Source organism: Eubalaena glacialis, chromosome 4 (genome assembly GCF_028564815.1).
Source record: "Eubalaena glacialis isolate mEubGla1 chromosome 4, mEubGla1.1.hap2.+ XY, whole genome shotgun sequence".
In the NCBI taxonomy this organism is placed as follows: Eukaryota; Metazoa; Chordata; class Mammalia; order Artiodactyla; family Balaenidae; genus Eubalaena; species Eubalaena glacialis.
In genome coordinates, this window is record NC_083719.1 from 54,569,373 (window position 1) to 54,595,825 (window position 26,453).

The following is a 26,453-nucleotide window of genomic DNA, read 5'->3' on the forward strand; positions in this document are numbered from 1 at the left end:
CAGGAGAAAACTCCCTGTAGGAGAAATCACAGGTGAAGTAGAAAGAGCAGGGCCCTTGGATTCACACAGGAGTGGGTCGTGGTATCTGCCCTGGCAAACACTAGTCAAGCGATCTTGCCGTAGCCATCTAACCTCTCCCGAGTCTTTCCCACGTACACGAAGAGACTGATGGACTTTGCAAGGCTGTTACCATGACTCGAGGAAATGACCTAAGGGACTAGAGCAGTATCTAGGCCAGTGACTGCTCAGCCCTCCCGCCTTCCTCACTTGGCCTCATCCTCACTCTCAATTTCCTGATCTGCCCTCCCCCCCACCCCCCTAAATCATGGTATATAGAAGCCAATTAGTGTTACATTCCCTGACTTGTAGCAGCCATGGCTTTGGAGTACATTTAAGAACATGTGGTTACTTGTCTTCCGTTAGATCCACGTACAGAAATGTGAGAAAGGTTTTAGTTCTTTTGAATTTACTGTTCATTCTGGCAAAGTGAAAGTTTGTATCTCACTTAAAAACACTTTCAAAAAAGTTTCCCCTTCCCTGTTAGAAATTATAGGTTAAACTGTCTTAATGAAATATAAGTAAATTTTGCCGTTTTCCCACTTACTTAATTTATTTAATTTAAACCCCCCCCCCCATATTTGAACTAAGTTTTTGCTTGATGCCAACACCAGCCATCCCCAGGTGCCTGTGATTTTTGCCAGCTTTGCAACAATATGGTGGCTAAAGGGAATATAGAGTTATTTTTAGAGTAATTCATGATTAAATGCAATTTAGTGTTTTATATTGGCCATGTGATCTCCTTGACTTTAATCTTCAAATCATGGAATTTTAAGAACTAGAAATTATTTTAGAACTTCTTGTCTAAACTTTACCACTTCAAGACCCAGAGATATTAAATGTTTTCCCCAAAGTTCCCCAATCTGTTATTGCCAGATCTAGAACTCATGTCCTTACCTATCGTCTATTTCTTTTTCTACTATGACACAGTGGCTTTTCAATTGTTTTTCATATGATACAATAATAATCCTGCATAGGTATGGCATTGAATAGCACTTTTTTTTTAAACAGAAGTCACAGAAAGGATGCAATGTGTTAAAAGACCCTGATTTTTAGTTTCTCCAATAGATTACGTTCAAGTAATAGCCAAAAAGTATTTTACAGACTAAAATGAAAGTCTTTAGTCTTTAAAAGGCTAATGCAAAAAGTGACCAATGGGGGGAAAGCTAATACAGCCTTTTGGATTAATTTGCTTAACTTTGCCTAGCCCCTTTTAAAAAATTACCCAAGCTCCTGTTGAAGCCAGCAAAAAACATCTGTTGACTTATTTATAGCCACAATTTCTAAGAAGCATATTCTATAGCAGATGAAAAAGTAGTTGACAGCTCATAATTCATAAAGTTACTGAGGCCTAATCTAACAGAACAAAATGTACAAAACTCGCTCCCGTGGTTCAGGCCCTATCACTTCCCTTTTAACTGAAGACAGAAGTGGTGCAACAAAGTGAAGTATAGGTTGTTCTGGTGGTTAAGAAAGAGGCGACTGGGTCCTTTTTCCATTAACAACATCACAGGTATTGTAATATTTCCATTGTAGGAAACCAGCGTTTTTCTGACCATTCCCACTTTTCACTGGAAGTTTGAACAGGGTGCGACCTACAAATTGTTACCAACGTATTTTCTATCAAGAATCTAAAGGGCTGATGAAAATGACTCATTGAATACTTCTGTATCTGGGGCAAGCTTAACTTTTTTCTTCATTCCTTTTCTTTGACCACTTGTTATATTTGACATAGCCACTATGATATAGTCAGCCCTGCTGACTTTTAAGCAATTATAAAAATACACCCACTCCTCAGATGTCACCTATCTATATTTTTTAGCTCACTTCTGATCATCTTTTTGGGAACATAGTCAGATATCTTTCTAAAATCAATATGTTTTATATTTTGCTTCTGGTCTATCTATAGGACCTCCTGTCTATCACAGTTTTAAAAAAAAAAGGGTAGATTAGTCTGGTACAAATAAGTCTTATAGCATAGTGCTATTTATTACCCTGTGCTTTTTTTTGAGAATGTAATGATATGATCCAACTGCTGCCCAAATTGACCCATGTAAAATTGTTATCCTTAAAAAGAAAATCATATCCAGAACAAGTCCATGGATTTCTTTAGCTGAGAGGTGAATAGCCTCTTGTTCATTTCACTATTGATTTTTGTACATTGTGAGATGAGAGAATTTATTAGCCCACCAGAATTACTCACATTTGTCTGAGGTAGTGAAAGTATGGCTCTGTTTTTTAAAAACTCTGATTCCTCACACAATTGTTAATGGTTGTGTTTACTTTTATCTCACAATTGCTACCCTTTATTGTATATGTGGATAGGTTAGTTTTCTATCAGTGATTTTTTTAAAAACATTTAATCAAAAAGTATGATTAAATACATCTTCCCTTCTTAGTTTTCTTTGCTGGCTGATAGGGAATTTTCAGTTATTTTCAGGCCCCTTGTCTTTCTCGCCTTTATTTTCTTTTTCTTTCCAATCCTATAGACACGTCATCTTTTTCCTTTTCTCTGCCTCTTTGATCATGAGCATTTTAACTCCCTTCATATACTTACTAAGCATATCATATTAATATTTCATTTTGGAATCTTTGAAATATAAGTTACTATATATATATATATATATATATATATAAAATTTTTTTTGGTAAATTTTTTTCTGGGCCCTTTCCGCATCTGATGATTAACGAAAATAAGTCCATTTGTACCTTGCTGAAAGTGATGTTAGCCAGCTATATTTAGCTAAACAAAACCCATTACATCCTTGGGGAAGAATGTGCTTAGTTTAGCCTTATGAGAAAATATTTAATAAATGCTGTCCTGAAAATATTTAGCCTGGCTGAGTTGACTGGCAAGAGTTTAATCCTGATAAAGCCGAGGTGATGGCGAGAAGCTGGCCCTCCAGTCCAAGCTCAGGTTGAACAAACGCACCTCTTGTCACTAAGGGTTGTAGCTGTGGGTGTCTCCTGTTGCCAAGTGCTTCACCATCAGTATCCTGCAAAGATATCCTGCAGAGATCTGGATTTCCTCTCTCTGATTGGTGGATTCATTCTTAACCCTTGCTACTCAAAGTGTGCTGGTCTGAGGACCAGCAGCCTGGGCATCACCTGGGAGCTTGCTGCAAATGCAGAATCTTGAACCTCACCCTGATCTACTGAATCAGGTTATTAATCCACATTAAAGTTTAGGAAGCACTGCCCTAAACGGCTGCCCTTGGGAGTATTCTGTCTGACACAGAGGATGTTTACTAAATACCGGTAGAATTTGTATTTGGCATTAATTTTTTTCTAGATTTACAGCTTCTTTCCTCTCTTTGGGTATAACATGTTGATGTGTTAGGTAGCTCGGATTGCCGTGACAAAATACCATATCCTGGGTGGCTTAAACAACAAAAATTGGTTTCTCAGTTCAGTTCATGTGACTGAAGGTCTGAGATCCAGGTGCCAGCATAGTTGAGTTCTGGTGGGGGCCCTTACCTGGCTTGCAGACAGTGCCTCATTTTGTGTTCTCATGTGGCAGAGAGAGAAAGAGGAAGCTCTCTGGTGTCTCTTCTTATAAGGGCACTGATCCCATCGTGATGGCCCCCACCCTCATGATGTCATCTCTACTTAATTACCTCCCAAAGGTCGCATCCCCAAATACCCTCACATTGGGAGTTAAGGCTTCAACATGTGAATTTTGAGGGATGCAGTTCAGTCCACGGCACCTGATTTCTACACCTTACTTTGAGATGCATCCAAAAAAGTAAGATGGGCTGATGGAAAGATATGTAATAAATATAGTAAATATTTAAATATAGTAAATGTTAATTATAGAGTCTAGGATGAGGATATATGGACATTCACTGTACAGTTCTTTCTAGTATGTTTACAATTGCCAGAGAAAAAGCCCTGCTCTTTCTTTAGTTACTGGAACAGAATCTGGTGGTTCTTTTCTCTGATTTCCATCCGGGCTTTCTTAAAACTGCCTCACTGGACAGCTTTGCCTCTTCGGCAGTGCCCCCCTCTGCCCTCTCTCCTTGGTCAGCCAATGTCCTGCTTCTTCGCTGTTAGTTAGTGAGGTTCCAGCCTCCACTGAAATGCTTCTTTCTGGTCTCTGGTTTCCCCAGTAGTGTCCTTCTGTCCAGTTTCTGTCTTACCTCCGCCCTCTCCTGATCAGAGGATCCTTCAATTCTTGTGAGATTGGGGTTTCACAAGTTACATTGGAAGAGCCTGCTGTATTGTTTTTAAGCATTTCTACTATTTTCTGCCTTTGACTGTGAAATCTGTTGTCAGATAAAAGTGGGAGAGAAGTGAGTGCCATGTTCTGCCCCTAGGGAGAGAGCATGGCTCACCTGGGGCCCCAACCTCCCTCTTGTTGTTCGTGGGGCTCCCATTGTTTTCTCTTTATGACCTTAATTATCTGCAGTTCAAGATGTTTTCTAGTGAGGGACAATGTACTGACTTATTTATTTGGGGGGAAGCTCAAAAGCTCGTGTTATTAGGGTCATTTTACTTGAACACACCGTAAAGTACTATGGCTGCCCACTTGTAGGATGGAGCATCCAGTATCTGTGTGTCATGTGACACCCTTGCCAGTTACCCTTAAATTAGCCTTGGTGGGAAATTCGGGGAAACTTATCACAGGTTTCTCTCCTTGACTGGGACTTGTAGACTCTGGTGGAGAGAAACAGGTCCAGGCTGAACTCAGGGACACTATTCATGAGCTTTGTGACCAAATGACTTAATTTATCTCAGTCTCCCCACCTTTAAATTGAGGGTGATAAGGAACTGCTATGAAAAATAAGTGAAAGCATGTCTGTAAAATACTGAGTGTGGAGGTGTGAGTCCTAATTGATGTTCAGTAATAGTCATTCACCCAAGAAACTCAAGGGCCCATTGGGTATGTGTCACATGATTTTCCCTTCTTTCTTTCCCTTTTGGGGCCTCTCAGTCACACTTCATACAAAATCTTTCTAAGCCAACAGACCAAAGGATCAACTTGCCTTATAAACCATTAGCCTCCAAAACGCCGGGGACTCAACTATAAATTATTTTCCTGGTGGGGAGAGGGGGGTGTCCCCTTCTCTTCCCCATTTATCTCCTGCCCAGAATCTTAATTTGCTGTATGCTGTAAATTGTAATCTTTAAATCAGACTCCAATTTAGGTGATAAGAATCACAATTAGGCTAGCCTGTCAAAGATTAAGTGTACTCTTGCATTTCAATCTCCACGCAGAGGCTTTAACCAAGGTCATCAGAAGTGAAGCTGTAATGTCTGCTTATGTTTAATAAAGTCTTTGCCTGCTGTTTGTTTCCTGTATAGTCTCTTGTCTAGAAATAAATTAAATGGGCAGAGGATCTCAGATTCCTTTTATTTGTTTTTAAGCTGTGAAGCAGAAGAGATAAACGGGAGAAGATAAACTTAAAGATATTAAAGACTAATTAGTTTAGGGTATCTGAAAAGATTTGCAAACTTCTTGTTTAAATCTGTTGACAACTCTTATTAATTCCCTCTGACTAGTTATCCCTGAAAATAGTGTAGTTATGGCTGAAGATTTACTTTCACATCTACTCTTTCTACTCCCATTTTCAGTTGCCCCTATTTTTTTTCCTTCCTTCTGCAAAAGAAAAATCCTTGTTTCCACCAAGTTCAATATCCTTCCAACTTCATCTTTCCTTTACATTCAGAAAACTGGAGTATAATAACTCAAATAGATAATCCTTATAGGAGAAAGTGCAATGTATTGAAAATCATGTGATAATTTAGATATGACTTCTGAAAAGATATTGAGTGTTTTTATATGTAGAAAGGCAAAATGCAGATGTCTACCCTAATTAAATGTTTCCTGTTTGCCACCTTAAAAAAGTATTGAGAATTCTTTCAGTCTTATAATAATTTCTGGTGTTAAAATTTGCCATTGCAATTGGGTATTTTAAAAATCTGTGAATAATAAAGAAAAAGATTACATGAATAATTCTCAATTAATAATAGCTACCCATTAGTTTGTGCTTGCTACATTCTAGACACTGTGCTTACCCATGTTTGTTTATACAGTATTCATTTAATCCTTGTTACACTTAAAATTATTCCCATTTTACAGATGAAGAAACTGGGATTCAAGCTAATTAGCATACCCAAGATTACACTCAGTAAGTGGCAAAACCAAGATTAAAACCCAGGTCTCTTTGGCTTTAAACCTGTGGTTTTAATAATTTCTCTACTGCTGATTAAACAGGTGTGTTCCAAAATTAAGAAACTCATAATTGGTGGTGGTGGTGTTTTTCTTTGTTTTTCTTTTTTTTTTTTTTTTTGCTTTGTTTCAGTTTTTAGCTGCATTATCTTAGCCAGCATTTGTTTTGGCTTTGCCCATAGAACTTGAGAAGTTTAAACCTTCAGAGTATTAACCATTATAAGCATAAAGTATGAACATGCTTGTAAGGTTTATTTTTAAAAAGTATAGGGATTTGTTAGATTTTTGCCCACCAGAATGTACATTTTTCATTTGAAAGAATGAGAGAGGCTGTTTTAGGCAGCACTAAAGTTTTGATTCAGCTACAATTTAATAGACAAGCATCTTGATTTAATATTGATCCAAACTTTGCATATACTTTCTTTTCTGTGTATTTGTATTACATTTTAAAAGGTAAGTGGCAGCTTTTTATGTACGTCCAAGCTGCTTCCATCATTAATGGAATACTTGGCTTGGGCAGTCTCTGGAGTCCCAGAATTTCAGCTTAAACTTTCCATTCGTCCCTTCCAGGCACTAACTCTAAAATATCCTTTTTTATGGAGAAGGCCTCCAAAAGGTGCAGCTGTGTGCTGGTTTCATCTTGCACTTTGTAGCGGCGTTGGCACCATTTAACGTGAGGAATGCCACTATCTCCCACACACCACTGGTGCCCAGGGACTGTTCAGGCCTGTCCATGTTAGTGATTTGGGAAGGGCCTAAGTCAGGAGAGAAGGCTCTCTTCTGTGTGACTCGTTGTCACCAGGGCAAAGGGGGAAAATAGAACTCGTGGAAAATGCAGCACTGATGATGTGTCATCAAAAATTCTTTCTACAACCTGGGACACCTACTTCATTGGTGTTCCTGTTAAAGACTGATTCCTCTCTTTTTTTGAAACAATACACGTCTTGGCTTCACCACCGCTTTTAGACCCTTTTGCTGTTCTTTCTTATCTTCTTTCTCCTTAAGTAATACTGATTTCTTTTGATGAAAAGCGATTCAGCTAAGTGAAAAACTGGTGTTGGCTTGTCATAGAGGAATCTAAAATTCACCCAGTTTTAAGAGTGGACTTGGCTCTCCAGACGTGTACATCGGCTACAGCAGGATTCAAAAACCAAAAAGCATTCCTCATTCAGATATAAAAATCTGCCTGAAAGGTGAAATCAAATGAGAATTTACATGTAAACTTGATGAGGATCATGCTCTGCTAATTTGTGTTTTGTTTAATAGCCACCATGTACAATCTCTACATCGTGTGTGTGTGTGTGTGTGTGTGTGTGTGTGTGTGTGTCTCTCTCTATATATATATATTTAGTTCCATTATGTTTTAGTTTATTGAACTGTATGATGTGGTACTTTATCATGCACTTTTCAAAGAACAACTTGCCAAATTTGGTACTTCCTAGCCATTGTCATTTCCTGTTGGAATTTTTTAAAATGGGATCTAACGGAAGCATAAATATTGACCTTGTGTATTTAATAAAATGAAAGGAATAGTTGATTTTAGGATTGTTGAAATAATTAATATTTTGCTTTAGAATGCTTTTTAGACTTTCACTGTTAATTGATCCTATTGCCCGAAGTAGAAAATGTGAACTTTAAAAGCTTACTGGGTGAAGCTTCCACGTCCCATATGTTTAAATATTTTAAAGGGGAAATGGATTGAATCATAGATATTGTACTAGAGAATAGGAAATCCTTGAATTGTTATTTTAAAAAACCTTGTCTCTTTGTAAAATTTACCTTTTAAAACTCCCATTGAAAAACTTTGATCAGTTATGATGCTTTATACATTTGGGTAATAAGCTTTTTTCAATATTAACAAAATTCAGTGGTAAATTCACTCAATATGTTACAAAGGAGTACCTGTACTTCCTAATATATATGTCTAGTTTTTATCTTTTTAAAGTATTCTGGGGTGTACTTTGAGAAAAATGTTGTTATAGATACCTGATAGCCATCACAATGCTTTTTAGAAACTTCATGTAGTACTTGTATGAGTGAAACAAATGATACTTTGCAGCTCAGGATATGCTGCATGGAAAGTAAACTACCATGTTTTGCCAAAGAAACATTGAAAGGACTAAGGACAGGCTTTTTTTTTCCTCCTTCTTCAAGCTGAAGTGAAGAAATAAGAGTGGCAGAAACAATTTTATATGTCGTATTTGCCAACCCAGTAATATAACAACTCTTGGGTGCATATTTCAATCACAATTAGGTGAAATCTTTAATTATCACTTAATTTAACTTTCATATTTGCCTGCAGAAATGATCGTGTTGATAAGATTCTGAAAGGAGATAACCCTTTATTAAGTAATTCCATTTTTAGTTGCCAACTTTAAGGGGTTTTTTCTTTTTTTAATTTAAAAAAATGCCTGTGTAATTTATGAGGGAAGGAAAAGAGGAACGAGGCATGTTAGTTGGATGAGTGTCGTGTGGATATGTGGGTTCATGCATTTACTGTTTAATCTTTAGCTTTTTGCATTTGGCTGTGCTGAGATCTGTAAGTTTGAGAGGGCTAAGAAGAGACGCTCCAGTGAATCCTAATTAATAATATTTCTCTTCACCATATCTCTACCTTTATGTTTTCCTTCTGTTACATGTGCTGATAGGATGATATTTCATTTTGCTCAGTGTAGAAGGCATCTATGAGGGAGGCTATTTTTGTAAGCTGATAATCTAAGGCAAAGGGAAGTAGTTTATAATTTATCAGAGGAATGATATGCTCTTTCATTTTATAGTATTTCTTTTTTTATTTTACAGTGCTTTTAACTAAAAAAAACTATGAAACTTTCAAGATATTTGTATTTTTTATTAAAGTATAGTTGATTTACAGTATTGTGTTAGTTTCAGGTATACCGCACAGCGATTCAGTTTCGTATGTATATTCTTCAGATTCTCTTCCCTTATAGGTTATTACAAAATATTGAGTCTAGTTCCCTGTGCTGTACAGTAGGTCCTTGTTGGTTATCTATTTTATATAAAGTAGTGTGCATATGTCAATCCCAACCTCCTAATTTATCCCTCCCCCCACCCCAAGATATTTGTATTTTTAAGTGCTTTTCGGGTATACTCATATTTTAACAGATTTGGGCGACATCATTGCTGGATTTTTTCAGGCATGGGGTGGGGGTCACCCGCATGGATTTGCTTATCATATATAGCATGTCCTAAAAGTTATTACTAACCCAAAACAGATGACTAGCTCCATTCCTGGATATTCTGATTCTGGGGGTTTGTAGTCATACCCAGCATTCTGTCTTCCTGGCAAGTTCTCCAGATGATCCATAGGCACAGGCCAGTGGGGGAAGCACCAGTGAGATGAAGTGTCCATTCAGCTGTCTGCATCGTGACTGTCTGGCAAGTCCGCGGCATATCTGTCCTGCTTTCATGAAGTGCGAAATGTGTTCAAGTGCTGTTGCAGTAGGACAAAGTGGCCCAGGAAACTGAGTGATAAATTTTGTGTGCCCTGCGTTCAGATGTTGATAAGCCCCGTGTCCAGATGCCATGTCCTCCAGGACAGCTTTTAGTGGGGTCTTTGTAGCATGAAGTCAACTCAGGAATCTTTCATCTGTTGTTGACAAAACTTGCCCTTGCTCAGGCTATAGGACTGCGCTCTTCAATAGTGTGGTCACTAGCTACATACAGCTATCTCATTTTAAATCAACGAAAATTAAAAATTCACTTCCTCCGTTGCAATAGCTACATTTCAAGTGCTCAGGAGCACTTGTTGGGTAGCACAGCTAATAGAACATTTCCATCATCACAGAAAGTTCTTCTGGAGAGTGCTGCTATAGGATTTTCTTCCATAACTTAGCTCTTCTCCTTTTATCCTGGGTACTTGGAATGGCTAATAGCGTTAGGTGGCAAGATCACGTTACTGTCTATCTCAGGAAATAGTGCCACCTAAAAGGGTCTTCTACTACAGGGTCTGGGTTTCCGAAATGATGTAAATCATACTTAATTCTCTAAGGTCAAAATTTAACATAACCTCACTTGACTATTGTCTTGTGAATCTGTTGTTTTTCTATGCTAACTCACTGTTAGAAAGATGGGCTTCATTAGAAACGTGCTTAACATGATATATGGCTTATAATAAAAATCACACCACGAAAATCTCATTGAAACAAAATTGTCAATATTTAGTCTTTCTTATTAGATTATATTAACTATTCCTAGGTGAGAGTATATACACAGCATTGAACCTTAAGTGTCTACAAATTATTTATTGATGGCTGATAAACAGACTGCCCATGTAGGTATTTTCATGAAGACTGTCATTTCACCTATATTTTGTACTTTGAGAAATTTGAGATGAGTATATTTAGCTCCCTCTTCTGGTATATTATGAGAAAAATATTTGTACTTTACTTTCATATATTTTTGGAGTGAAAATACAGTTATCAATGTTATGTTGAAGGGCATTATTTGTGTCATCCAATTAGACTTTTTTTTTCCTTTGTATCATTTGGTAAAACATGTAAATAAAAGCGTGGAAACAAGTTCATGAAAGCATCACATTTCTTAAGATATTAACTGACCAAGACATATGTAAGCAAATAAAGGCTTTTCAAGAGTAGGTCCATGGGGATTTAATTTGAGTCTCAAGTGGCCAGGGATCATTTGTCCTGGCTTCGGATCTGATATTAAGTCCACCCTGCCATTTGTGGGGCTTGGGGCAAAAGTACAAAAGGAAGCCCAAGCAGCCTGTGTCTAAATATTTTAAAGTTATAAATCATATATTGATTGTTAACAGACTATTCAATAAGATATGTTCCATTCTCCTACCTGGACAGTTATTCCTTCACAATGACCAGGAAGCCAGATTTGAATTTAGAGTTCTTGGGTTCTCAGTTCTGCCCGAGAGTGTGGTGATACGGGGAGAGCTGGTTCCCAGCCCACCCCTGGCTTGGCCCTGCGCTGCCAGGACCTTTGCACGTCCAGACTCCGTTCCATCCTGAGCCCCACTCCCCAGGTCCAAAGGGGCACCCCGGCAGGGAGGTCTGCCCTGGGGAGGATGGACTTGGGGAATAGGCCCGAGAGGCCACTGGGGCAAGGGATTCCAAGCTTCTGGGAAGTGTTCTGAGTGTGTCCTAGGGGAGAAGCAGTGGGCATGTCCCCTTGGCCCCCCAAACTCATCACACTGTGGGAAGAGGCACAGCTGGGCGGCGGCCCGCAAGGAGCCTTCTAAACACAGGGCCCAGTACGGGCTCTCTCTCGTTCCGGCCTGAGGTTGCTGCCATCCCAGTAGAACTACATGACCTTGTGTTCCAGTCATCTTCACTGATGTTTACTGCGTTGGATTACCCCCGATTAAACATAACCGCGCAATTGTGTTTATTTGCAGCTTCGACTCTTCCAGACCTTGCAGAGCAGTTCGCCCCTCCTGACGTTGCTCCACCGCTTCTTATCAAGCTAGTGGAAGCCGTTGAAAAGAAAGGTAATCCAGCTGGTAGAGGGGATCGGTTAACGGGTTATGGCCTGATTTCGTGGGTGTTATCATTTGTATTTGTCTCGTGGACGTTCGTTAAATACACTCCTTGCCACCTGTGCTGGACCCACAAGCTGTTTGTTGCAGTGACCTGGGGAGATAATCTTGGTCTGACTTCTGACTCTACACTAACATGTAGTTACTGTATGGAAACCGTTAACTTCTCCCTATTTTAATAAAGAGAATTAACTTGCTCCTCAGTGGCCAGGTGATGTTGCCAAAGTTATTGACATGCCAGATAAGATGAATAGTAGGAGTTGACTTCCAGGAATACTTGGTACACATCTAGAATAGACACTGGATGGAAACTGGAATGTCTCTCTGGCCTCAGGCTCACGCATTCTCCAGAGAGCTGTGTTTTGCATACTCGGTCTGTTTTGTGTCCTAGGTCTGGAATGTCCAACTCTATACAGAACACAGAGCTCCAGCAACCCAGCAGAATTACGACAGCTCCTTGATTGTGGTGAGTGTGACAGAGCTAGAAATACACATGGGAAAGACGATTCTCACCTTTCTCTTTCAGGTAAAGCACAAAACATGTGAGCTTAACTGTGCAACATTCTCAGTTTGAAGGGAGCTCAGAAATATGCACACTTCCCTCTGCCCTGTTATGGTAAGAGGGCAGACCTCTGATGTTTGTCTCCTGAGTTGGGGTTGGGGTGTGTGTGGCTGCCTGCCTGCAGGTACTTGGCTGTCATCACAGCCATGAGCCTCTGGTGCTGTAGAAACTGCAGAGGAGAGAAGCATCTTGGGATTTCTCTGCCTCTGCTTATCTACCATCTTTCTCTGACCCTGCCATTGGCTACATCTAATTCATCTGGACCAGTTAAAAAATTATTTGTAAGTCTATGTCATTTAACAAAGGTGTCTTCTGACCTTTCCCTTTTTCCCTTTCTCTCTCTTTTTCCTTTTCTTTTCCCTTTCTTTCTGTCTTCCTTCCTTGCTTGCTTGCCTTTTCATGCCATATTTACATCAAGTAACATCATGATATTGTTATCTTCTGTAATGTGCTGGTAAACCAACTCTCTGGGGGGGAAAAAAAAAAGCCCTGGTTTGTAGCATTTACCCACTTCTGTGGTGTAAATCTTCTCACCATGGTTAATTTCAAGCTACCAATGTGTTATCACTGAACTCTTGGGAAGAATTGTGATCCAGTACAAGTCGGCTCAAGCACACCATTGGTTAAATGACATCAATTAATTTAACCAAGTGGTGGCTTTATTATTTGTCCCTTCCCTCCTTTGCCATATGGAATAAAACTGTACAAATGTAAATTTACTGGCCATCATTCTAGCAAGTCATCTTCTACATCAACTTCTAGAATCTCTCAGATCCTTCATTCCCTCCCAGTATTTTTCTTTTTATTAATAATTTTTTGCCTCACACTATTTTAACTGAATTTGGGTGTTTGAACCAAAAGGAGTGAAACCCAGTTTTGGAAGAAGCACTTTCAGATGTGCAGTTATGCAAAGAATGCCCACATGACATTTAATAAATGAAAAAATTTGAAGTGTGAGGCAGCTTCAAAATGAGGCAGCTTATGAAAATTTCTAGAAAAGATGTTGCTGGGGAAAAAAAAAGGAGATTATATCTTTATCAGTCGATAGTTTTACTTGAAATGCACCGCCCAAATGTGTGAAGCTTAAAAAAAAAATTTTTTTTTAACTTTCATTTTTCCTTTGTACATGGAAATCAGTCTTACACACACACAGGGCACATCCTCCTACACACATCCAGAGTAGGTCATTAGAAGTTGACTGGCAGAAAAATCAAGGTGAAAAGACTTGTTTTTCTTTATCTCTAACAGCTTTACCAGGGTGTTAAGGAAACACCAAATTTTGTCCTAGCCAATTGAAATAGAGATACATGTTTTGGTCAGAAAATTGGTCAAATCAAACATGTTAAAAGTCACAGGAAATGTTTAGACTTCAGAGACTGATGAAATGGGAGTTATTTGCGAAAGAGCGGTTACGTTTTTAAGCGTGACCAAAAACAAAATGATGCAGTTGGGCTTTAAAAAAATCTTCACACCACCTGTGAGATGGAATAAATAACCCAAATTCACTTCAACAAGATATTTTGACAGACAGCTTTCTTTCCCCATTTGAGATCAAAACACACATAGAAAACTGGTTTCCCTTGGATTCTGTGCTATAAAAGTGAATTTTGTGGCAAAACAAAGAGAGTAAACATTATCTCAATTTAGGAGTGAGGATCCTCCAGGACTGTTTCCAGCTTGAGGATTTTTCAGTCTATAAAAAAATCATAATATCCTGGAGGAAGCTCAAAGATAAGTCACTTACACTAAAAACAAAAAGTATGGCTTTTAACCAACCCCATGAATTAACCAATGTCTGAAAAGGACAGACGGGGGTGGAGGACAACAGCCTACATTTATTAGCACCTACTAAGTTATTTTATTTCATCCACACATCAGTCTTGTGATATAAATATTAGTAACTGCTGATGGTAAAGCCATGACTTGCATCCAAATTGTTCTGACTCTAAAAGCCCTTATTCTTGTTTTTCCCCCACTATATTGCCCTAAAATAAAATATTTCTTTCTTGTTTTTTTATTTTTAATTGTAATGGTGTGAATTATTTTCTTTCTCTCTTTCTCTCTCTCTTTTGGTTTCTCTTTACCTGAATCAGGCTTTTCCTTTAAAAGTTCTCATTACAAGAAAAACCTATGTGTGTGACTCTGTGTGGTGATGGATGTTAACTAGACTTACTGTGGTGATGGTTTAACAATGGTCTATACAAATATCAAATCATTATGTGGTACCCCTGAAACTGATATAATGCTGTATGTCAAGATACCTCAATTTTAATTTATTTTTTTTTTTTTAAAGAAGCGGTAGAGGTTTTTTTTTTTTTGGCCGTGCCACACGGCATGTGGGATCTTAGTTCCCCAACCAGGGATCGATCCCACACCCCTCTGCACTGGAAGCACAGAGTCTTCACCACTGGACCGCCAAGGAAGTCCCAAGATACCTCAATTTTAAAAATCAGCCTTTTGCAGCCTCAGCACTGTGGACATTTTAGGATGGATAATTCTTTGTTGTCAAGGGGCTGTTCTGTGCGTTGTAGGGTTTCAGCAGCACTCCTGGCCTCCACCCACTAGACGCCAGTGAGATTTTCCCCCGGTTGTGACAATCGGAAATGTCTCCAGGTGTTGAGAGATGTCTCCTAAGGGTGGAGGTGGGGCAGCAAAACTGAGGACCCCAGTTGAGAACCCTTTACTTAGATAGAGATCAGTCGGGGAGGGGGACTCCATTCCAGTGGGAGAAGGGGTGAAGTGTTGGAGAGTCTACTGGTTGCCTGTCAGGAGTAGACTCAGAAAAGCAGGGTAGAAGAGGGTGTAAACGCCCCAACCCAGACCTAAAGATTGGGTGGCTCTCTCTGAACTAACTTCCACTGTCATCACATGACAGATGTGTCTAGCTCTTGGAAGAGCACATTAGCATAGCTTTAATGCAGAAAAGGAGACTGCTAGAATAGAAGTCAGAAACCCCAAGGAGCTTTGGAAGTTGTCTATAAATAAATAGAACATACTACATCGGCTCTAGTGGAAGTTGACATAAGGTGAGCTGATCCAAAGACTTGAAATAAGGTTATTTCATTCAAAGGTTATAAAGGCTCTTTGGAATACACCTCGTGTGTTGGAGAAGGGCTTCAGTGAATGAACATTGCTCTCAGGACCTTGTGTAGCTCAGCTCACAAACATTCAACCAGCACATTCTCTGCTGAGCACTGAGGGATGTGAGAAGAGCAGGTGGGCCACAGTCCGTGCCCTGGAGGGACTGTCAGTTCTAGGAGAGAGACTCGCAGTTACCATAGTGGGAAGTGTCAGGTGTCACAGAGAGATGACTCCTGCAGGGGGGACGTGTGGAACCTTTAGCATCTTAATGTTTATACCTCATCGCCAAATGGTGTTTTAGGATGAGCAAATTAAGTAATAGGAATTGGCTGGGCAAAGTGATATTAAATGAAGTATACAAGGGGCAAATTTGGGGGGAGGGGGCAGCAGCTTGCTGTAGAGTGGGTGGCTATGGAATGCTCCAACAGAGATGCACGCAGTTTTGTGTGACAGTCACACTAGTAGTTGCATTACTTTCCACGTGGACCCTTTATGCAAAGACCCAGTCTTGCCCTTCCCCACACTTATTAGAGATGTCATATGCCTCTGGTTTGTTCGTTGTGGGATATTTAAGTGATTTAAGCCCTTGCTTCTCCACCTGTTCATTCTTTTCCTCAAACTAACCTATCCACATTTGCTACCAGCTCAGGACTTTCCTGAGCTTTATGGTATTGTACGATTATCTTTCATAAGTTCTGCCTGGTTAGTGGGACAGGTTTGGCTGATGATGACGATGCATCCAAGGAGCTTTGTTAACTCAGCCTAAGTGCTTTATAATATCACACCTGGTGCATGGGCATCCAGGATGCCACTTCTCCTCCTCATGCTGAATACCTGCGAGTAAACTTTGATTCTCTCTCATCCTCTCCTAGGCCACAACCCAGTCCTGTCCATCTCCTAGTTAGGTTACTTCTTGATAATGTCTCACACGTTTCTAACGGTCCTGAAATTCAAATTACCACAAGTGGTATCAGCACTTCCAGCAGCGCTCCTTTCCGACTTATGTTGAACGCCACGATTAATAAAGCTGTTTAGAAATGCAGCATTTTGCTCGTCAGGTCCCCTGTTCTCCACTGAGTACATGCACGAGTCCCCAGATAATTTCCCTCAAGTCATCTTTCCTGTCAATAGTGTGCATCCTTCAGCAGTGACCGTGGTCCTCCCTGCCCGCAGCACCCCTTCTTTCCACCGGGCAGTGTGCCTCATTCTACCCCAAGTACTCAGAGAGCGGCTGTGATTCATACTACCCCAGGGTTGAATTGCCTGACCTGTTTTCCAGATGAAGGATTTTCTGGACAGACTGCATGTCTTATCTTTCTTCTGAGATAGTTCAGTGCCCACCAGTTAGATTAGTAATACCTTAATCAGAATACCCTGTCAGAACTAGGGAGAAACATGCTAAAGATGTTCACATCATTTTTATGGCCATTCTTGAGATTGACTGCTAAAATTCTGTAATAGCTTACTGTTTAATCAATCAGTCTGTACTTTATTGGGTTAAATTTATATTAATTCTGACATGCAGTATTGAGCAACTCAAATTTTAGGAAATCTATGGATTTGCACGCCACGTTTTCTTGTTGCAATTTTAGGAAGTATTTTCTGTGTGATTCACCATCCCTAGAACAGAACCCTTCTCAATCAGGGCAGAACCACCGTCCAGAACGTACTTGCAGTCATTGTGGGGGGCTGCATTTGTTTGCTGTGGCTGCCATAACAACATTCCACAGACTGGGTGGCTTAAAAAACAGAAATCTATTTTCTCACAGTTCTGGAGGCTAGAAGTCCCAGATCAAGGCAGGTTTGGTTTCTTCTGAGGCCTCTCTCCTTGGCTTACAGATGGCCGCTTCCTTGCTGTGTCCTCATGTGGCCTGTCCTCTGTACGTGCACCCTTGGTGTCTCTTTGTCCAAATTTCCTCCTCTTATAATACCAGCCAAATTGATTAGGGCCCACTCTAATGGCCCCATTTTAGTTTAAACACCGCTTTAAAGGCCCTGTCTCCAAATATATTCATATTCCGAGGTGCTGGGAGTTGGGGCTTCAACATACGAATTGTAGGGGGAACAGTTAGGCTCACAGAAGGAGCACTTTTTTGTTGCCCCGAAGTCTGGGAATGTGTTCCTGGCATCGTGGGCAGGGGTCTTCATGCTAAATGTTGACAGGGTGGGGGACAAACCTACACAAGGGAAAAATGTTCTATTCGAAATGCCAGGAGCAACCCCTGCAAGAAACACTGCTCATAAATACGCAAGCATCTTACATTTGTCCTCATACTCTTCCTTTCGTGTGTCACATTGAAGTCGCACATTCAGAAAATCGGCCCAACCAATGCATGAAGTGTCTGAAAAAATTTTTTTGCATATTTCTATCCTAGATGCTGCCTCCGTGGACTTGGAAATGATCGATGTGCACGTCTTAGCAGACGCTTTCAAACGCTATCTCCTGGACTTACCAAATCCTGTCATTCCAGTAGCCATTTACAATGAAATGGTTTCTTTAGCCCCAGGTGTGTTGTGTCTTCTGAGAACCTCCCTGAACTGTATATTGAGATGTGGATGTACTTGTCAACTCAAGGGCTGCAGATAAAGAGAGATTTCTTAGAAAATGTTAGGAGGGGTCTGCCCCCACCCCCATCAGCACAAATTCCCTCCCTTACCAGGGCATCCGATAGAAGAGCCAGATTCTAGTTTGCTTAGGAAGGCCATCCACATGTTGAAATGGCTAATTGTTAACCTTTTATCAGTATTTTAAGGTTCACTACATCAGCGAATGCCTCAGCGTGCCAAGTGCCATCACTGGATTCAGAGAACCGGACTAGGATCCAGTGACTGGGGATGTTCCCATCACCTTCCTCCAGTGGCCATTAGAAAATGAGTTGAGGGAAGAGGACTCTCCGTTTTAGGAGCTAATGCTCAGTTAAAGTGCTTTGGGGACAGGAAATTGTGGTTCGTAACCTTCAAAGTTAAAACCTGTGATACTTATCTGATGCTCCTCCGAATTAGCCAATCACACTTGAAGCTGCTCCATGGACGGCAGCACACAGAGAACTTCTTGTGGTTTTGTACACCAAGAGTTTCTTGCATTTCCATTTGACTTGAGATTTTGACTTTCTCATCATGCCTTTTCTAATGAGAAGAGCAAATGTATTGTCTGCTGTTTCTGATGCCTTCGTTTTAAATGATCCCTCTGTAGCTAGAACAGGAGTTTTCTAGGTGTTTATTCACTAATAGCTAGAAACGGTCTCTTATTCCTTTTGCTTGCTTTCTTTCTTTTTTTAACCTGTAGAAGTGCAAAGCTCTGAAGAATACATCCAGCTGTTGAAGAAGCTCATTAGGTCGCCCAGCATACCTCATCAGTATTGGCTCACGCTGCAGTATTTGCTAAAACATTTCTTCAAGCTCTCTCAAACGTCCAGCAAAAATCTTTTGAATGCAAGAGTACTCTCTGAACTCTTCAGCCCCCTGCTTTTCAGATTCCCAGCAGCCAGGTAAGTGATAGAAGAGCAGCCTGGGTTTTGGGGTGATGAGGGTGGTCCGAAGTTTATGGGTCATTAAGCTTCTTCTGAAGATACCAGTTCACAAATGCATGTCCATAGTTCCATCAGACACATTCGCTTGAATATGCAGAAATGAAAATAAGTTTGTTGTTCAGGGAAAAAGGTGTCTAATGGATCTCTTTTTTTTTTTTTTTTGTAGTTCTGAGAATACTGAACACCTCATAAAAGTTATAGAAATTTTAATCTCCACCGAATGGAATGAACGCCAGCCTGCACCAGGTAATGCCTTCGGAACATTTAAAATTCCCTCACTGTTCGTTTTTTAGAGCCTGAAAAATGGTGGCTTTCAGTCTCCTCTGAAGCGCCATAAGTTTCTCGTGGAATTGAGATCCATAATAACATGTTACCTTATGACTTAAGGGAAAAATAGCTGGGCAGCAGCACATATGGTCAGTATTATCCAGCTTTTGATATTTGTGGATTTTACATGGTCTTGGTTTCAGGTGAGGGTTGCTGGGAGAGCTCCCCGACCCCCTTAACTTGATGCTTCTGGTTGTTGCATAAATTATGGCGTTGATTTTCGTTGCTGACATTTTTGTTTTTCTTTCTCGTACTTACAAAGTAGGGGATTTATAATTACTATATAATTTAAAGTATTTTGGAATGTGTTTTTTGGAAGCAGGTAGGCTGAGAAATGTCTTGTCAAAATAAACATTTTTAATAATGCAAGCAGTATGAAACTAGGGGTCTACTGCAACAAGTTCGAGCAAGCCAGACACTTCTGTGAAAGCAGGCTGGCATTCAATTAGCCGTTTAACAAAGCGGGAAATGTAGACCGAGTTAGCAGTGGATTTCATTTAAACTGATGTATTTTTCCTCTACTGTGGAAAGTCTAAACAACCCTACTTTGCTGTATACTGGTTAAAAGTGAGTTGGTCATTTAGAAAGTGATGAGGGCCCTAGAAGTGGAGTTTCAGGACCAGTAGAAGGTGTTGCTTGTAGTCTGAATTTATGTCTTGAATTTAATTAAAACATCATGAATTTCTTATTTATTATAAGTAACTCATGCAAATTACCAAACTCATCTCTGTATGAGCAAACGTGGGGACCCAGATATAAGTCATGCAATGGCGGACTATGTTGTGCTTTTTTTTTAAGGTGTTCCATAGCTAGGCTTAGTTGTTTGCCTCTGGAAGGGGCAGACAGAGAGGTGTGAGGGCCTAGACTTAAAACCCACCTGTAGGGATGGGATAAAGGATGGGATGGGTAACCACTCATGATACAGGTATTGGGAAGGGCTTCTGTCGACAGATCCAAAATACGGGATCCACAGGTAAGGGTGGCAGCATAAATACTACGTAAGGCGAGCCTGGTCCATTCCAAATGTTCCAAATCCCAGCAAGCAGGATATGTAACAGGGATACCCTGGATTGTAAACCGCATCAGAGAAATCTGTCAACGGGTACGGCCCAGGACTGGAGTCCCAGAGGGTGACCAAAAGGTGTCATATCGTGTGACTGCTTGGGTCACTCGATAATGGATTTGGGAGCTCTGTGTCGGTGTTCAGAGGCTGCCTTTGGGCTCAGTAGGAAATGATGCAGTGATAGATTAGAAGTACCCTGTGGGGAGGGGACGGGGGCAGGTGTGAACGTGGCACTGGAGCCGTTTATTGACCGCCCACTCCTAGACTGATCACATGGGTGGGAAGGAAGAAGACCAGCAAGAACAGAACAGGACTTCGGCCAAAGGATCGAGCTACGATCTTTCACTTCCTCCTGACCCGTGTGGAGGTCCGTCTCAGAGACAGGGAGAGCTGGGCCCTGCTTGCAGGGAAGGCGGGGGAGGTTCCCAGTCTTCTCAGTGGCCAGCTCTCTGGAGAGGGGAGACATGGAAGCTAAAAGGCAGACAGGGCTTGACACATACCCACAAGCGAATTTATCGCGTGGAGTTTTTGAGAATTTCTGCTACACGGGGTGTAGTAGAATCAGTGGTGGAGTTTAATGCTTCTGGTGTAAACTGGTTAAACGCCTTTCTCAGTTTCAGCCGAATTCCACCCAAGAAAAACTTCATCTGCATCTGTTTTGATAATGCACACTTAAGACTGCTTGCTATGTCATAGACCCTACCTACATCCTTCTACTAAGAAATTGGTGTATCAGTTTCAAAGGCAGATGGATTAGTCCCATCAGCTCTGTTGAAGAATGATCCATAAAGCCTTGAACGTTGCTAGACTATCCCAGAACACATGCAGCCTCTTCCAAACAGTTGCATCCAAGTAATTTTTAAATCCTAGTTGGAGGCATTTTCCCCTTTGTGTGATCTCTGTCAACTATTCTGCAAATCGTATGGGACTTTTGGAATTAAAAGGTTGCTTCAGCGTCTCTCACCGGTGAAAACAGACTACCCAGCCCAGGACAACGTCCTCATTAACCCCTTTGTATTCAGGAATGGCTCCAGTGCGGATGACTGGCAGGGCACCCTGGGTTAGAGAAATGACTTCTTTGGCCTGGTAGGAATGGGATGTTTTCATGGAGTCTTTCATCATTACCCCTGCACGTGCTCATCCCAGTGGGCTGGGAAGCACAGCACCATGCATCTCCAGGGAACACTCGTAAACCATTCATTTGCAGTAACTTTGTCATGAATAGAAATGAGTGCTTGAATGATATTTGGGGGGTAGAGGACGAGCAAGACTATGATGGGGCAAACAGATACCTTTTCTAGTTGTTATCAGTTAGAACTTGCGATGATAGGCAGGACTAATGATGTGTGAGGCAGCGTGTCAGTTGCAATAAGCCCCGTTAGCACACAGTGTCTCATTAAATTCTGGGCGGGAGGGTGTGTACTGTAAGTATAAAAAGAATTCGAGAGATCTGGTTGGTGACTTTTTAGTAGACAGGAAAAGCTCATAGGAAAAAAAAAGGACTTGAAGTGGGCTGCGAAGAATAGGTACAATTTGAAAAGGGGAAGGAGAAATAGCATCTCAGTTCAAGGAGTTTCAAAGATTTCTTCAAAATAAATTGGAAAGGACAAAAATAACAGCTTGATATTTTTACCGGATTTGAAAAAGCAGTAAATATTTTAGGTGACAGCGTCATAAAAAGCATCACTTGAGAGCTGAATGCATTGTCCAGCTCTCCGCTGGCATGTGAAGAAACTGAAGACCACAGAGCTTGACGGTTTCACCTGGTGCCACCCCAAGCAGTGTGAGCTGGAATGGGTCTGCCGGGGGTGGGGGCACCCGGCCCAGACACCAGGGCTGCTGCTCTGTGTGCCACCTGGGCTTCTGGAACCTTCGTGGGCAACGGGACTGCCTGTAGTGTCCAGTCAAAAAGTCCTCCGAAGTTTCCAGCAAGCAATAGACCAAGGATAGGTGATGTTTGCTCCTATGGGTCACATATAGTAAAGAGCCCCAGTGCAGTTGTAGCTTTGGGGGTCAGGCTCAAAGTCGCTCCATCGTGTGTCATGCAATGGAAAGAACAGTGCAAGTCACGTCTGGGTGTGAATCCCAACTCTTGCTGCTTACTTGCCGAGTTCATCACCAGGTCATTCAGCCTTTCCAGACCGTGTTCCAGTCTGTGAAATGGGAATAACGCCTCTCTCCTGGGGTGGTTATGAGCATTAAATGAGGTGAGGAGTACTGAAGCTCACGACCCTGTAGTATGTCCTTAGTGTCGTTGTGTCAGCTCTGGTGTTTAAGGCCCTGCCGGAGCTGGCCTCGTTCAGGGTTCCATCTCCTCGAGCCGCCTTCCTGGTGAGTGCCGTCTGAATCCTACCAGGCCATTCTCCCCGCTGGCCCCACGTTCCCATGTTCCCGACCAGCGGAGCCCGGCCTCAGGATGCCTGGAGGGGACTTAACGCAGATCTGAAAAGGACATTCAGTGGGCAGCTGCTGCCCCGTGGGCGCATTGCTTGGAGGGAGGAGGATGCATTTGTCTGACGCCCTTTGCTCCGTGTGCTACTCAGGGAGTGGAGGCGCCTGGCTCTCAGCACCAGCCGCAGCGCCGCCTCCCCCCCCCCCCCGCCCCCCGCACCTTGCCCAGGTGCCTTTACGCAGTGCACACGATGCACAGCCGTCCCCAGTGGCCCGAACAGTGCCATCCTCTTCATCTGCACCCAGGGGGCTCCTCCCCTGCTTGAGGTGCAGGGTTTTGACCCATTCACTACATTTATGTCCTTAAGCCCCTTGTCCTCTTATACGTAACTGTTCTGTAGTTGTTCTGGTAGTTTCATCAGCTTAGCTACATTTCTCAAGGACAAAGGCTTCTCCTTTTCAGCTCTTCTTAGCGTAGAACTGGGCACAGCATAATAATCATCCAAATGAAATCTCAAAGAACTCTCACACACCAGCTCATTTAATGCATCCAGCACACCTGTGAAGGAAGGCTTCTCCCCGTGTAGGGAGGGAAACTAAGGTTTGAAAGGCTAAGCACAGAGTAAGTTCTCGGAACTTGGTTGACAGCTTGCTGTTTTCTTTGTTACTAAAAGTCTTTAAACGGGTTAAAGCTGAACAGCAGGTTTTCTTGAATCACTTCGTGTTATATTTACCCTACTGATCCTTAGGTCGCTAAAGTAGATTTCTATAGGGCAACTAAGGTAAAAACGGGCCATTTAACACTGAGTGCCTTTGAATGAAACCCATTATAAGTGTATTTACATATTTCAGATTTCATGGATATATTCAGAAATATTAATGTAGCATAATTGAAGTCTAATATTGCACCCTCAAGCCCAGAGGGAAAATAAATGACTCTTTCTCCCCCCTGCCCTTCTACACCTGTCAGAGTTAATTTTTAACCGCTGGTGCATTTGCAAAACATTCATCCTGAAGAGCCCGATTCATGAATCTTGTTTTAAATGCTCTGGGCTTAGTTTGCAACCAAGACTAAAGCAAGCACTAAGGTAGAAGGAAATGACTTTCAAAGAGTTTTACTCTCCTCTGATTTATTTTATATTGGGTTTAAAATGTGGTCTGACATTAGAAGGTTGTTTCAAAGGTGAGAAGTGAAAGTTTGAAAAAGCTGCACGTGTTTAGAGCGGCAGGAGTAAGCAGGCAAGGCGTGTACTAGGTTTTGTCAAAAAATAGGAAGTTTTATTTGTGCTCTGAACAAGGAGCATGTATTGGAGGGTATAGTTCAGTTTTACTTTTGTTTTCACAGTGCAGCCTTCTCTTTCTCTCAAGGGACATCTGAGAGGGAAATTGTGGAGAAGGGGTCCTTTTTTCTGCTAAGCAATGGGCGCACCTTTTCAGATACTTTGTAGAGTGTATCACTTTTAGGCATCTGTAAACCTGAGTTTATTTATAAACTCAAATGGACATTTTTCTTAGTGCAGGGTCATTAAGAGCCCTGGATGTGGACTAAAGAATTGGCATCATCCTGAAGGGCCCTTCTGGCCTAAGTTGTCTTAAGTTAAAATTATGAAAGGCGGCATTAATTTAACCCCTAAAAGAAGATTTTGGCTCATTTATTTTTTTCTCAAATGGGCTTTTGTTCATAAATCGTGGCCCTTGACAAAAAACCATTTAAGAAGCTGTGCAGGATGGAAGCTGCTCATGGAGTATTTGCTACTTGATGGTGATTGGCACGTATGAGATACAGTGTTCAGTCTGTAACTTTCACACTATTTTAATGATTAAGGGACATTTTCCTGACTAGATCACACCTGCTGAGAAGTGACACATGGCCTATTTTTGCTTCTGAAATGAGTTTTGCAAAACTTTGAGAGAGAGGAAAGTAGTAAGACTTAGTGTTTTGAAGAATCTAGAAGGTAAAGATAGTTTTCAATTATGTAAGTTTTCCAGTATGGTAGAGGCTTTGGGTTTCAGAGATTAAAATACAAGTTTTCTTACAAGAGCTTATTAGCAGGCATGTGAAAAATATTTCCAAGATTGTTATGACATTTGTGCATTTGATTTATTAGTGATTTCTTAGTGAATCATATAGATTAAGTGACAGTTGGGCAATTATGTTTATTTTGTGTGAACTTCTGGACATAGTGGGAGATCAATGAAATACGCAGAAAGTTGATTGTTTTCTCTGGAGCAGAAGTTACTGATTCTGTTCTACCAGCAGAGGGCTCCCTTTTTAAGCTAATGAAGAGCATGTGTTTTGCAGATCACTAAATTGACTAAAATTGGGAAAAGACTCAGCTCACACTTTGAATAATATAATAGAACTTCTAGGGTAAATGATTGTACATATTGTGAGAAATTTGAAGCAAAGTTTTCAAATCTATTTTAAGACTTTCTCTAAGTAGAGAGTGTGCCACTTCCCAGTAGATAATTTTCTTCTGAAACGGGAAATAGACTGTCAGAGAAGAGAACACTTTAATCTTAGAAGGTTTTGACATGACATATCCTGTGAATCCAGACAGGTATGCTTAAGTGACTGATGTTTCCAAGGTTCCCAGCTTTAGAAAGACTATTTTTTAAAGTAGGGCAAGATTATGCAGCTCAGGAGGCAAGGGTATTCTGTGAACTAACCCTATGTCTGTGATCAGCTGGCAGGAGCTGAGTCTATTCACTTATAGACTAATTTTTTCCCAATTGGAAAAGTAGGTGTTTCGTATTACCTCAATTGCACCAAAGGAGAGCTTGTAAAATCGCTTTCATTGTGAGTGTAGCAGCACTTCCCAGATATTGCAAGTAATTCTGAAGCTGGTTCCTGCCTGTGTGGACTCTGTGTCAGCACCTAGATCTTCCTTTGTCACTGCATGTGACCTTTGGGTCACCTTGTCATACAGAGTCTGAGGGTATTATAGACAGAACCCGTGTTTCTTCAAAGATAATTAGAAAGCAGCTTTTTTAAAAAAAAAAATTAAACTAAAAATAGAAAACAGAAAAAGTTTTGTTGTAGGTGTGAAATTTTTTGCATGTGGCTTAAAAGAAATTAACTTCAGTTTCACTTGTTAATTTTTACTTTCTCTGGCAGAGGCAAGTAAAGAGCAGGGCAAGTGGGTGGAGAAAAAGGAGTTTAGGACCGAACATCAGAAGTCTGGGTTCTGGTCCTAGTGCTATAATATTATGCAAACCACTTCATTCTGGGTGAGAAGCGTACGCGCGCGCGTGTGTGTGTGTGTGTGTCTGTAGCACGAGGGAATTGAAGTGATCTCTAAATTTTTTTTCTGGTTTTAAAGCTAGTGATTTTGTGATTTTACATTGGGTTAAGGTTCTTGGGATAACAGTAAAGCCATCTATGCTGATGTGAGTGGAAATTTTCTTTGGCCAAATTTTAGTTCTTTAAATAGTAGCCAACAGTCCTAAGTTTGGTTCCTTGCAACTTTGTCGAATAAAGGGGAAAAAAAATCCTCTAGAAAGGTGTGCCATTCTCCTTGCCCTCCCGTCCTTTGCTCCATGTAGCATCTGCACCAGCCTCGTGCAGACAGACCTTTTATGGCCATTTTAACAGGAGTTGAAATTGACTTCATAAAAACAGCTGCAGAGTAGAGTTTTTATCTTGGAGTGTATTTTTAATACAATGGAGCTTAGTGTACCCATGCCGAGGCGCAATACTCTTCCCTAGGAGCCTCCTCCTGAGAAACGTTTGTAAACCTGTTCCC

At 41.0% G+C, this 26,453-nt stretch overlaps 1 protein-coding gene across 2 annotated transcripts in view; it reads left to right on the forward strand.

The window, feature by feature from the left end:
- PIK3R1 (phosphoinositide-3-kinase regulatory subunit 1) overlaps nucleotides 1–26,453 on the forward strand; it is an 81,551-nt gene that overhangs the window by 44,687 nt on the left and 10,411 nt on the right. For both annotated transcript variants that reach the window (XM_061189324.1, XM_061189322.1), the window contains 5 exons: nucleotides 11,613–11,705; nucleotides 12,145–12,219; nucleotides 17,772–17,903; nucleotides 18,683–18,884; nucleotides 19,093–19,172. In XM_061189324.1, the coding sequence (XP_061045307.1) occupies nucleotides 17,795–17,903; nucleotides 18,683–18,884; nucleotides 19,093–19,172 (391 nt within the window). In that variant the 5' untranslated portion in view covers nucleotides 11,613–11,705; nucleotides 12,145–12,219; nucleotides 17,772–17,794. The remainder of the gene's footprint in view (nucleotides 1–11,612; nucleotides 11,706–12,144; nucleotides 12,220–17,771; nucleotides 17,904–18,682; nucleotides 18,885–19,092; nucleotides 19,173–26,453) is intronic.